The 14,524-nt window shown below is 42.0% G+C and overlaps 1 protein-coding gene across 1 annotated transcript; it reads left to right on the plus strand.

Moving 5' to 3' along the window:
- The first annotated feature begins 2,668 nt into the window (after positions 1-2,668).
- On the plus strand, positions 2,669-13,281 carry nxpe3 (neurexophilin and PC-esterase domain family, member 3). Its single transcript, XM_030758222.1, has 6 exons — positions 2,669-2,812; positions 6,106-6,273; positions 7,640-8,412; positions 11,151-11,218; positions 11,315-11,536; positions 11,622-13,281. Exons 2-6 carry the CDS (start codon positions 6,181-6,183, stop codon positions 12,182-12,184), a joined length of 1,719 nt encoding a protein of 572 aa, XP_030614082.1. The 5' UTR covers positions 2,669-2,812; positions 6,106-6,180; the 3' UTR covers positions 12,185-13,281.
- The last annotated feature ends 1,243 nt before the right edge of the window (positions 13,282-14,524 follow it).

A 14,524-nucleotide genomic window follows, 5' to 3' on the forward strand; every position in this document is an offset into this window, starting at 1 on the left:
TTTTTTAATTAAGATTGTCAATAGCAAAAAAAACACTGACTTCAGGTGACAGCGAAAGCAATTAGAGAAGGGGAAAACAAAGGGATACAGAATATAGCAAAAGTTCAGTAACATGATCTTCATAAAAACAGATTTAATTAAATTCCATGGTCCAACAAGCTCTACCAGCTCCTCTTCCTCTTCTAGAATAGCTGCAACCTGTCCCAGTGATAAGAAGTCAAGTTTTTATTAAACAATTGATATTGTTTCCAGTTCATTAAAATAATCTGTTAAAGCCCAGAGCTATAACCCTTTGCACAGCTGTTACATTGATATTTTCACAGATTTGATGAGGTTTGACATCTTAATACATGGCAGTCTTTCACTCAATCCACCCACAGCTGCTTAACAGGAAGACAGTACCACAGCAGATTCACAATGGCTCTCTTAATTATTTATTTATTACTGCTGTCAATGTAATACGAGTAATTAACGGAATAGTTATTAAATTTAAAAAGTTATTTGGGGGAGTTCTTGTGGTGCTTCTCCTGTTCCTCCTTTCACAAAGGAGCAGATAGCAATACTGCTGCTGGGTTGAGGCCTTTCTGCGCCCTTGTCCAGCTCTCCACGTGTAACAGCCCATCTCCTGGTACCTCCTCTGCACTGTTGAGACAGTGCTGGAAGACACAGCATGCCTTCTTGTGACAGTGCATGAGGATGTACCATCTCTGCAGGAGCTGGACGATCTGTGCAACCTGAATGGCTGCAGATACTGTCTCATGCTACCTGTTGTTAAAAAGCAAAACTAGAGAAAAATCAGTCAGGAAGGATAAGCAGAGGCCACAATCTCCAAAACCATTCCTATTTGTCACTTTCATCAAAGCAGGTGAAATTATTTCAGAAGGGTTTATGCTTCCAAACTGGATGGATTGATATCTCTGAAACTGAACAAACTTCGATTTATACTGTGATAAGTATTGTCTTGATATTTATTTATAGCAGGGCAGTTTTGCAGTGAAAATGCGCTGCTAAATTACCCTTACAAGGGAAAGCCCCTCAATCCCCCCAGCAAATGACATCTTGGATATTTTTGGATACCCTGTGCATCTTTAGTCATCGTCATGCCAGCTCACGATACTGTCACGGCCACCAGCCGGGGCTACTAAGTGGAGCCAAGTGCAAACTTACTTGTAGGTGGAAACTGGTGTGTGTGGTGGTCGAGGCGATTTCCAGGAGGGCATGCGTTTTGGCGTTTCTCCGGCCCTCTGAGGCCGGAGGTCAGAGCTGGGCACCTCTGCACACTTGATTCTTATGTGGCAATTAACCCTGTATTTAAGACCCAGTTTAATCCTCCGGTCTTCAGAGTGTCAGCAACTGTGTGGTAACGACCGCCAGCCATTTTCACGATTAAGGGAAATTTTGTGCATTTGCGCATGTATTTTTTTTTCTTTGTGTAGTGCTCACTCTATGAAACTCAGCCCCACTTCCACTTATAAGGTGTTCTGTCGAGTCGCGTTTCCCCATCAGATACTGTTTCCCAACCGTCTCCTCGCCGCTCCGCGCCGCCCACGCGCCATAAAGCGGTATCTGATGGCGGTCATTGGGTCATCAGTTACCGTTCCCCGAGTTTATTACCGGGGGAACGGTATGTGATGGCTTTATGTCACCCATCAGATACTGTTCCCCCTATAATAAACTGGGGGAACGGTAACTGATAACCGAATGACAGCCATCAGATACCGCTTTATGGCGCGTGGGCGGCGCTTGGGCAGCGCGGAGCGGCGAGGAGACGGTGGGGAAACAGTATCTGATGGGGAAACGCGACTCGACGGAACACCGGCATCTTCGGCGCAGCTCGCTCGCCACGCCTTCTGGAAATCACTAACCTACGCCTGCCTCCTGGAAAAGTGACAGACAGACCGCCACAACAACCCAGCATCCTGTCAAAAATTGGTTTGGAAATCAGAATTACATTTCTGAGACTACCTCTTTTGTCAGACCTTTGAAAGTAATGACCTTATGACAAGTTTTACTTGGAGATGATATTTAAAACAAACAAAAAAAAAACCTACTACCTTTCCACCCATTTTTGATAAATTTATCCAAATGTGCTGCTTCGTTTGGCTGCTCCCTTTAGGAGTCTGCTTCCATCTCACCCTACCCTTTGCATGTCGTCCTTCACTGTAGCCATGAATCTTCTCTGTGGTCTTCCTATTTTACTCCTGGCTGGAAGCTCCATCTTCAACATCCTTTGCCCAAATATATCCACTATCCCTCCTCTGCACATGTCCAAACCATCTCAGCCTTGTCTCTATAACTTTGGCTGCAAATTTTGCCGCAAATTTTCAAGCATTTTTTTTTTTTTGCAGTAAAAGTATTGTTCAATCATGGTAAAGGTGAAGCTATGAAGGCCTCTGTGGCATTTCCCTGTAAGGGCTAAGCGGAGGAAAATGCATGCATGGATGGATACTGACAGCTGGGTCATTGGAATAACCAGAGGAAGGGCTGACATTTGCATGCATCAAAACGGCTCTAATTCTTCTTCTAGTTGTACTATTATTGTCATTATTATGGAAATACAGTTCAAGTATATTGAATGGCTTTGCATTTTGAAATGACTGGCCACCTGGGGACGCAATAGCACTGAGCACACACCTACCCTGCTCCTATTTTTCTACCCCCACGATTAGGAAAAAGGAGATTCCCTGGATTCCCACACCGTCTTTTGTTGCTCTCAAACCCGGGCCCACATTTCTCTGCTGCGGCCAGCCAACCTCCAACAGCCCCCGCCATATCCTCCACTTGCTTCAAAGATCGGACATGATGTTGGTCTGTAAGTACACTCGGATAATTCAGCTAAGGAGGGGCTGTTTGTAAAAATGATGTTCCAGATGTGTGCGTTTATTCCCGCCGTTTCTTTGTTGTCGGCGTTGCCGGCGTCGTTGCAGCCGTTCATGTGACAGAAGCAGCTGACCGCCCGTTAGGAAAAATAAGTCTGACCCGCGGAAATCTGTCAAGATGGAGATGAGCTTCACCGCCCTCCGGAGTGTCCCTCGCTCGTCTTTATCATTTATCGGTAAAAGCCTCTGAATGCAGAAAAAAAAAGGACGCGTTATAGCTGCGAGATTTGCGCTGACAGGCTCATGTGTGAATTTGTAGACCAAACAGAGTAATAACCATGATATGGACCAATTTACAGTGTTTGATAGGTCTGTGAACCGATTGGCATCCATCCATTTATTTATTTATTTATTTTTTAGGTGAACGTTTGAAGAAATGTCTGACATTCGCAGGCACACCTCAAAAGTATGCTGAGAAAACACTGCTTTAGCCATTTAAATAATGGGAAAAATCAACACACGTGTTTGGAGTATGGTGTAATTTCACTGTATTTACTGCACTTAAGCGTTAAGACACCAATCGAGGCGCTGGTAGCAGGAACACTGTAGGGGAAAGTGGGGTGATTTGTGCCAGCGGGGAAGTTGTGCCACCCCCTTTTTCTAGGGAACCATACAAGGAATTTGTCATGTGACCACACATGTTTTGAAGAGTCAGCCATTTTACTCATCCTGAAAAGAAGAGAGCAAGAGGTAAGCACATTTAACTTCAAAAAAATGTTTTTGGCCTTACAAAGTAAAATTTCTATGATCAAGGTTTTTTGATTGTTGTGTCTGAACAGTTACAGACAAGTTTGAAAACATTTTACAAATGTTTTAATGCTTTGGTAAGCTACACTATGAGTCTATACAGCTAGCATTATGTTAGGTCAAAACTGCTGGATAATGCATTTTTTCTGAAATGTTGGGGTTGAGGTGATTTGTGCCACAGGGCCTGGGTTAAGTTGTGCCAGTGGCACAGCTCATCCCCACTTATGAATATTTTAAGTATATTATTTATTTCAACAGGGATATCTTCCCAGATGAATATTATGCCCCATTCATGCTAACAGACAGGCCAAACCCAGAAGAGACCTCCACCAGTGCTGCTGCTGATCTGCCTGGACCATCACATGAGGAGCCAACCCATGCCACAGGTCTTGAAGCAGGTCCAGACCCGGGTGAAGCACCCACTCTTCCAGAACCAAATTCCAAGCAATCACCAAGTGACAAAACTGGTTCTTCTGCCCATTTGGATTATGTATCTCCAGAAGCCATACTTCCCTTGCCAAAAGCCACAGCAAGAAGGCCCATAATGAGAAGAAAGAAAGTAAAATCAAAATTCATGACTGACACACCTGAGAAGATGGAGCTGGAGAAGGCACAAAAAGAAAAGGAAGATAAAATGGCTGAAAAGGAAAAGAAAAAGAATGAAAGGCAGGAGAAAAGAGCTCTCAAAGAATCAAATCAAACTATACTCATGATGGACTATGATGAAGCAGAAGATAGCCTGGAGGACACATGACAGAGAAAATGAAATGGGAGAAAAGGAATGAAAATAAGAAGAGAGGGACTCTTTAAGTGTCCAAACCAAAAAAGAAAATGGTTGTCTCCAGCAGCGCAGAAGAGAGTCACATTTCCATCCCACTTAACGACACGACTCACACTGAGAGTTCAGATGTCCAGAATGATGATGATGATGATGATAGTGACAAGGATTTGTCTGCTGGGGACTTTGTAATTGTAAACTTTGCAGGCAAAACCAAATCCTACAACTACGTTGGACTGGTTGAGAAGGTTGATGCCGACATCAATGCAAAGTTTCTAAGGCAAAGTAGTAAGAGGTCTGTGGATGGAAAGCCCATCTTCACTTTCAAAGAAAATAATGGAGTTCCTAGAGTAGATGTGCATAAGAAACTACCCACACCACAAAAACTTGGTGGTTTTTGCAGTCAGTTTGGTCTTCATTTGAATTTAATTTTGTTATGAGCATATCTTCACATGGCACTAGGCCTTGTTTAAGAAAACTGACCTTTGATGTGCTCACGTGACGCAATAGGCTTGTAGAAAAGTGGCCTTTGATGTTGTAAAATAACTTTAAATAAACCTTAAATGAGTCATTTTGTATTGTATTTGTCTAGCTTTTATATAGCATTACAGTTTCTGAGATCAAAATATACTCTTTTACTTCAATAATCAATGGCACAATTTACCCCAATGCATTCTCTCCAAATGCACAACTTACCCCACACTGGGGGCAAGTTGTGCCACAAGACCACTTTTTTTCAGAAAGCTATATTTCTTAAATACCATATTTCAGATCCAAAGTCATTGTTCCCAGGGATGCACCACATTCTGAAATATATATATATATATATATTTTAGTTGGAAGCATTACTATCATGGCCTTGCTTTAAAGTCACTCTAAGTAAAAACTGGCACAACTCACCCCACTCTCCCCTATATACTGTACTAAACATAAACAACTGTTCTGCTGGGTTGCATTAGACCAGGGGTGGGCAACTCCAGGCCTCGAGGGCCGGTGTCCTGGAGGTTTTAGATGTGTCTCTGCTTCAACACACCTAAAACAAATATAAAAGTCATTAGCAGGACTCTGGAGAACTTGACTGCATACTGAGGAGGTAATTCAGCCATTTGATTCAGGTGTGTTGGATCAGGGACACATCTAAAACCTGCAGGACACCGGCCCTCGAGGCCTGGAATTGCCCACCCCTGCATTAGACTGAACAGCTGCGCCAGTGAGGTGCCTGGTGCGTGTATACAAAATGGGTTTTTCACTGTGTATTAGTGGCGCCACTTTTTGCCAGAAAATATATAGAAATCAAAACAAGTCGCCCAGTTTTTTTTTCATTTGGCTGTTTTACTTTTGCTACACATTTTCAACCATGTTCAGCTACATTATTCATGTTGTTTGAATAAGCACGATGCTGTTTTGGTTTGTGTTTTTTTTTTTTTTAAATCACAAAAATGTTGCAGCCGCATGAGAGACTCATCAGACTGTTTATTTCCTTCCTCTTTCCTTATATAGTCTACAGTCATAAAGTTATAGTTATAGTTATAAAGTAAGTTATAAAATATGCTTCTCTGCACACACAGAAGGCAATCAAGTGCATGGTCAAACGTCTTTTCAACAGACGTTTTTACAGAGCATCCATTACATCCTGTGTTATCTCACATAACATTAACAGAGGTAGCAGCAGCTTTATTGTCCATTTCTTCTTCTTGATAGTAGCCATGGATGAAATGGGATCATCGTCGCCCCGGTGACAGCAGAGGGTGATCATGGGAGATAAAGAGGGCCACCATGTCCCGAAATCTGTCCAAATATGCCCTGATTTTCCTCTTCCTTGCACTGTCTGGCATCATCTTCCTGCTGCGCAACATCCACACTTTAGAGGTAAGGAGAGAAAGGAAACTACCCATGGCTTTCAATTGATGCTTTTTTCTCAGTGAACTCAAAATGGAAATCAGTGTTGATTCTGTGTAGATGCTGTGTTACAAGAAGCTGATGACTGTTGTGATGATGATGATGTGATCATATTTGTCAGATAATTCCATTAAAATGCTCCAAAAGGAGGCTCCAGTTCAGCTACTTTAATTAGTGGAGGTGACATGGTTATTATTGTGGGTTTTGAGGTTTTTTTTTTTAGGGGGAATTTGAGGTTTTGTTTTCTTTGATTATTCTACAAAATTCAGTTTGCATTATGCTTATGTGTTGCTTGTATGGTTTCTGTTTATGTACATTTAAATGTTTTCAATTTCTTCTGTTGTGGCTTAGTTTCTCCCTCTGTGTTCCTTTCTCATATGTCGAGCACCCTGTGTTTCCCTGTCTCGACCTCCCCAGCTGTTTCCACTTTTTGCATTACCTTGTGTATATATTGTTTGCATTTTCCCCTTCTTCTTGGTCGAGTTGACCCTCTTGGCAGTGTGTTCTCTGTTTCTTGCTTTCTGAAGATTCCTTGTTTCTTGGATTATCTGCCCTGTAAAAGCCTTGCCCTGCTTATATTTCTTTAAGAGTGAGTTTGCCAATAAAGCTGCCTGTTTTGAGTTTTCGCTTGTCTCCCGAGTCTGCATTTGGGTCAGCAAACATGACAGATACCTACACCAAAGCAGCCACACCCCTACCTTTAAGCCTTAACATGAGTTATAAAATTAAAAAAAAAAAAAAAAAATATATATATATATATATATATATATAATCACACATGAATGCAGTTGTAATGAAATTAGCTAAAGATACCAAAAGCACTTGTTTGTACCAGGCTGCAAACATGTTGGTTTCATTGCTGATGTTTGCCACAGGAGTCTGCAGGAATGGAAAAACTGCAGGTTTTTTTCTTTTTGTTGCTGCTTGGTTCGCTGATTAAACAGACTGATGTCAGGCTATTAGAAGTTGGCAAGTACATTTCATAGGAGCAGAAGTTAAGATTTGCATTTGAGTCGTTTGTGAAGATCAGAAAGCTCAAATCATATTAGATCATACATTTCCCAAAATGCACCTCAGTGTCAGAGCTTGGAAATTTAAAATACCTTTCAAAGCACTTCCATATGAAAGGTTTTTGTCAATAAATGTCCAATTTTGTCAATAAATGTCCAGCCTCCAGCCATAAAACTATTTTCACTATTTTCAACTTTGCATCTCTGCAATTCTCCAAGTCACATTGAATTATTGCTGCAGTATTCAACATACAAGGAGCATACAAGGTACAAGGCCATAGTGCGCTAACCTCTGTAATTAATTCAGTTGCTTTCCTTCTTTTCAGAACTGGAACTGCCAAGCAATTTCAGCCTTCTACCAGCTGCAGAGCAGGGTCCATTCGTCCTTCCGTGTCCCTACTCTTCATCACAACCATACCTTCTGCGCCCATCTGGGTCAGAAACCCTCTCCTGACGATGAACTTGAAGAGCGGTACCTGTTGGACTCTATCGCCTGGCCCAGCCCTCCGCCTCACTCTGCACCAACCACCCTGAGGCAAACAAGCGACCCTGTGCACAGTCTGTTCACCATACTTCCCACTAAAGAAGGAAGGGAGTGGCACGTTGGCGACGAGCTAGAGGCCCTCGTCCAAATGCACGACTTCCAGGGTCGTCCCAAGAGCTACGGCGGGGATTTCCTTCTGGCCAGGTTGCACTCTCCAGAGCTTGGAGCAGCCATGGTTGGGCGTGTAGTTGACCACAAGAATGGATTTTACTCCGCTCTGTTCCCGCTCCTCTGGGTGGGCTCTGTACAAGTTGAAATCATGCTGGTGCACTCCAGTGAGGCCGTTGCTGTGCTGCGACGGCTGAGGGAGGAACGGCCCGATCGGGTGTTTTTTAAGAGTATGTTCCGTTTAGGCCTTTTGTCAGAAACTACTGTGTGCAACATGTGCTTGCCCCCTGACCAGCAGCCTCTTTGCAACTACACAGACCTTTACACAGGTGAGCCCTGGTACTGCTACAAGCCCAAGATGCTCAGCTGTGATACCAGAATCAACCATGCCAAGGGAGGCTACTTGAAAAACCTCATCACCAACAAGGAAGCTCTGCTATTCAAGAGGTTTGTATGCTATGCTGGAGCTGGACATTAATTTCAAGAGAATTAAAGTCTGACAATTTTTATTTTTCTTACTTTATAAAAACCCCACTAACAGTCAGTGTCTGAAACAGGTCATTCTTTGGTTCTCTGACCTTGATTGTCTACATTCAGATACCATTAAACTGAACATCTACAATATAGGTTGTTTTCCCATCCTGCACATATTGTGTGTAAAGATGAGCAACATAAAAGTACCAGCTATTTAAAGATAAAGCCTAAATATTGTGGAAATGGGCACTGCCAACTTGCACTGGTGTCTTCGTTTACAACTAAAATCTGTGCAGCAGTAATCTCTGTGAACAGATTTTAGTTGTAAACGAAGACACCAGTGCATATGATCAGTCATATTTGAACAGTTCCTGTAGAAAGTGAAAAAGGGAATCCATTAACCGGATACAACATCAAAACCACTGGTTATTGTCTGATAACAGTTTTTAATTATCCTTCTGCTCCTGTAAACAGTGACTGTTGCAAGATGTTCTGTGGACACTTGCCATTTTCCATCCATTTCTTTTCTGTGGAAAAATTATTGGTACAGTGCAGTCCTGTGGAAAAACTGAGTAAAGTACATTATCCAATAGCTTGCAGTGTCACGGCTGGGTGCTGCAGGCAGGGCAGAGAGGACCTCAAAACAGGACGTGAGGCGAGAGCAGATCTGTGCTTAACTGTTACTGAAAATAACACAAGAAAACAAAACTGGACAGGGGCCAACTACACAAAAACTAAACACTCGAAAAAACTAGAAACTCGAAACACTCAGCACGAACATTAACCTAAACGTAAACAGACTTAGGACCCGAGAAAGGACAAGGACAAGAGCAGACAATAAATACACAAGGGTTAATGAGGGGAGTGACCACAGGTGAAAAAACAGCTGACCATATTTACGCAGACGAGACAGGGGGAAGCAAAACTGAATACAACACACAAGGAACACGACACTAACAAAATAAAACAGGAAGTGGAACAAAACACCCAAACAAAACACAGGAAACCCTGAACAACAAACAAATTAACAGAAAGCCTAACCATAACAAACTGAGGATCTAAATAATAAACACCCCCCAGCAAAATATATAACAAAATGGAACTACCGGTACACAAAAATGAACTCAAGAATCTGGGCCACCAGCCCACAACCATGACACGTAGAGCCAACTTTAGCAGGAATAACTTGAAGTGAGGATTTTCTGTAAGACTTTTTCAGTCACTCACATTGTTTTTGAAGAATTTTGGCCCATTCTTCTCACAGTGTTGCTCAATTCAATGAGGTTTGTGGGCATTTGTTTATGTTCAGCTCTCTTACGATCTGGCCACAGCATTTCATTCAGGTTGAGATCTGGACTTTTTGACCATTGCAGCACCTTTAGTCTTTTCTTTTTCAGCCATTCAGTTGTAGATTTTCTTGTGTGCTTGGGATCATTGACCTGCTGCATGACCCAATTTCAGCCAAACTTTAGCTGTCAGACAGATGACCTCACAATTGACTCTAGAATACTTTGGTATATAGGAGTTCATGGTTGACGCAGTGACTGCAAGGTGCCCAGGTCAGGTGGCTGCAAAACAAGCCCAAATCATCATCCCTCCTGCTGATCTACTGTGTTTGGTTTTTGCCAAACATGCTTCTGTGAATTATGGCCAAACATCTCCACTTTGGTCTCGTCTATCCAGAGGACATTGTTCCAGAGCTGTTGTGGTTTGTTAGAATGCACTTTGGCAAACTGATGCTGTGCTGCCATGTTCTTTTTAGAGAGAAGATGCTCTCTCCTGGCAGCCCTCCCATACAAGCCATACTTGTTCAGTCTTTTTCTAATTGTGCTGTCATGAACTTTAACCTTTAACCTGCTAACTGAGGCCTGTAGAGTCTGAGATGCAGCTCTTTTGTTTTTTATTTGCAATTTCTCTGACCATTGCACGGTTGACCTTGAGGTTAAATTGCTGGGATGTTCACTCCTGCATATAGCTCTGTGAAAATGTAATAACCTCCAATAAGGAGGTTATTTTTGGTAGCGTTTGCGTGTGTCATTCTGTCTCTAAATGCAATAGCTCAAAAAGTGCAGGCTTTTATTTGTCCTGTTGAAACATTTTAATATACTTCACATAATTGAATGTAGTTATTAATTTCTTTAATTTATGTGGATATAGTACATGTGTGGTATTAATTTCATTGTTTAGTAAAATCAATTTAAATGTTTAGTAAGTGAAAGGTTTTTGATCTCAAGTTTATTTTCCAAAAAAATAAACTGTTTTGAATAGCGCTATATAACATTATGACTCTGACCTTCAGATTAATCTGTTTGAATGACAGGTCAGAGGTCAAATGTGACATATTAAGTCTTTATAGGGTCCTTTCTATATGTTGACAATACACACCACACTTGTAAGAATCATAGTTCCTGTATTATAAGGTTTTTGTCAGTTTTCATCCAATAAATCATTAAGTTGACCTTGAAGACTTTGGTGGATGAAAGCCACATTTTAACTGATTGTTATCACCCCACCCTACACCCCTACAAAGTTTTATCAGAATTCATTCAAAACTTTTCGAGCTATCGTGTTTACAGACAGAATAACACATGTGCAAGCGCTACCATAACCTCCTTGGCAGAGGTGATACTGAGTGAAGTCTAAATTATTGATAAATTAGTATTAACTTGTAACATTCAGCATTTCCAATTTTTTTTTTCTTTTTGTCTTAGTGGTGTTAACCTCAAAGTTCAGATACATTCTTCAGGACCAGACAAAATCAATGTGCTGCCACAGGAAGGTACCGTATGCTGGTAGAGTAACATTTATGGTTTGTGTTGTGATTTAAAAATTAATTTAGTGTAAAATTAGTTAAGAACTCTTTGCTTTCTCTTAGATAAAGTGGAGGAAGAAAGCAGCCCTATTAAACCAGAACATGTTCAGCTAGCACCATCTGGATATTACTATATGGACTCCTGGAGGCCATTAGGTGGATTTACAATGCGTCAGTTCAATGAATCATCTGCAGTCGCTCAGTGTTTGAAGAACAAGGTGATCAACATGTACGGAGACTCTACTGCCCGACAGTGGTTCGAGTACCTCGTTGGCTTTGTACCAGGTAAACGGTTTTGTGTTTATTTCATTCTTATAGACCCTTACACTGATCTACCCACTGTAACTTCCCCTTATTTCATCTCATCCAGAATTAAAGGAGTTCAACCTGCACAATCCTAAAAATATTGGGCCGCTCATGGCGGTGGACAGCACCCATAATATTCTCTTGAAGTACCGCTGCCATGGCCCTCCTATCCGGTTCTCCACTGTCATGTCCAGTGAGTTGCGGTACATTTCAAATGAGCTTGACGGCCTCTCTGGGGGCCCCAACATGGTGGTGGCCCTCAGCATCTGGTCCCACTTCAGCACCTTTCCGATAGAGATATACATACGACGACTTCGTCACATTCGACGGGCGCTGGTGAGACTTATAGACCGAGCGCCAGGGACGCTCATAGTGATCCGCTCAGCCAATCTTCAAGCCCTGGACCAAGAGGTGAGCCTGTACAACAGCGACTGGTACTCCCTGCAGCTCGATCAGGTGCTCAGGGCCATGTTCAAAGGGCTTAACGTTCTGGTGGTGGACGCCTGGCAAATGACTTTAGCTCACCCTTTACCTCATGCCCTCCATCCTCCTCCACCTATCATCAAACACATGATAGACATGCTTTTGTCTTACGTTTGCCCTGAGAGGAAAAAGAGCCAGAAATAGAAGCACAGTGCAGTCATTGAAGGTAACCTATTGTGTGAATCCACCTGTCAATTCCAAACACTTCTTTGTTTGACTGCTTAAGAACTCAAGCATTTTCCAAAGCTGCATACTCTTTAAATACTGAAGATTTACTTGCCTGGTATATTTTTTTAATCCCCACAAAACATGTTTTACTCTGATTTCCAAAGATTTTGGCACAGTGATTGTTACCGCTTATCTGTTGGTATTACCTAACTCTGCACCCAGTCCTGACAAAGACTAATTGTGTGTTCAGAGTGTTCTATCACAGGCCTGAACATAATTCCTGAATCTTGAACGAGAACAGGGAAGAACAGCTATCAGAAGAACTGTGTTGCTATGAGACATACTTACTCCAGTTGACAGGACTGACCCAAGCTTTCTCACTCAATGACTAAAATGTGTGTTGTGCCTTCTTGCAAGAATGAAACAGTCTTCAGCATATCTGTCTGCACCCTTGGTGTGACTATTTAATTGGCCGTGCGTGCGTGTTGGAGAGCTAAACAGGTATGAACACAGTATGGCACAACAAAGAGCACAAGCAAACTGAGGCTTTAAATACACACAGGAGGCAATCAGGTAGAGTGGAAACAGGAGTGTACCAAAGCACAGCTGAAGTCAACCAAGATAACATGACACATGGAAGTAAAAATACAGCACAAGAGACAAAGAGCTCACACAATAAAACAGGCAGTACCTAATTAGACACAGAGACAAGACTAATGGTTGAACACAGAGAAACAGGGAAGGCTATAATCAACTGAAACAAAGAAGCAATTGGAATCCAAGGCTGCTTAATAGTAATTCCAAAACAGAATGTGGGATGCTAAAGTAATTATGGTAATTATAGTTTGTTTCCTGGCATGGCCCTGGCTTAGTCCACATACAGTCTATTGCCGAAAGTATTCACTCATCTGCCTTCACACACACACGATGCCCCATTCTTTGCAGCTATAGTAGCTTCAACTCTTCTGGGAAGGCTTTCTACAAGGTTTAGGAGTGTTTGTGGAAATTTTTGACCATTCTTCCAGAAGCACATTTGTGAGGTCAGACACTGATGTTGGATGAGAAGGTCTGGTTCACAGTCTTTGCTCTAATTCATCCCAAAGGTGTCTTCTATCAGTTTGAGGTCAGGACTCCAGTCAATGTCTTTATGGACCTGCTTTGTGCACTGGTCCCGTTGGAACAGGAAGGGACCATCCCCAAACTGTTCCCACAACATTGGGAGCACGAAATTGTCCAAAATGTGTTGGTATGCTGAAGTATTTAGAATTCCTTTCACTGGAACTAAGGGGCCAAGCCCAACTCCTGAAAAACAATCCCACATCATAATCCCCCCTCCACCAAACTTTACACTTGGCACACTGCATTCAGACAAGCACCGTTCTCCTGGCAACCGCCAAATCCAGACTTGTTCATCAGATTGCCAGATGGAGAAATGTGATTTTTCACTCAAGAGAGCAAGTCTTCACTGCTCTAGAGTCCACTGGCAGCGTGCTTTACACCACTGCATCCAGTGCTTTGCATTGTCCTTGGTGATTTAGGGCTTGGATGCAGCTCCTCTGCCATGTAAACCCATTCCATGAAGCTCTCTATGCACTGCTCTTGAACTAATCTGAAGGCCACATGAAGTTTGGAGGTCTGTAGCAATTGACTCTGCAGAAAGTTGGTGAGATCTGCTGACCCCATTATCTGATTTTTATGTGGCCTACCATTTCATGGCTGAGTTGCTGTGGTTCCCATTTGCTTCCACTTTGTTATAATAGCACTAACAGCTGATGGTGGAATATTTAGTGGCGAGGAAATTTAATGACTGGACTTGTTGCACATGTGGCATCCTATCACAGTACCACGCTGGAATTCACTGAAGTAACTGGAACACCTGAATTCAGTGATTTATATAGGTGAGTGAATACCTTTGGCAATATAGGGTATTTTTAATAGCTTAATGTTATTTTTAAGAAGCTTAATGTTAGCCTGTTTTATCCATTCCAAAACCAGTTTTGGTGTGTTTGGGATCATTGCCCTGTTGGAACACCTGCTTGTGTCCAAGTTTCAACCGTCTAGCTGCCAAAGCTGAAGACTCAATTTTTGTTTCAAATATTTTTCTCAGGCTACTTGGTATTAAAATGTGGGTTTTTTTCTCCCATGTCTCTATTTATGTTTTACAAATTTAAAAAAAACTACTACATGAATAAGATTGTGGTTAAATCCCTTCTGTGCACAATTCTGTTGGGCATTTATGCATTTTTACCACACATTGCGACCACTCTAATTAAATATGGCAGTTACTTAAAAGTCAAAACCTGCCCCTCAGAAACT

Source organism: Archocentrus centrarchus, chromosome 21 (genome assembly GCF_007364275.1).
Source record: "Archocentrus centrarchus isolate MPI-CPG fArcCen1 chromosome 21, fArcCen1, whole genome shotgun sequence".
Classification (NCBI taxonomy): domain Eukaryota; kingdom Metazoa; phylum Chordata; class Actinopteri; order Cichliformes; family Cichlidae; genus Archocentrus; species Archocentrus centrarchus.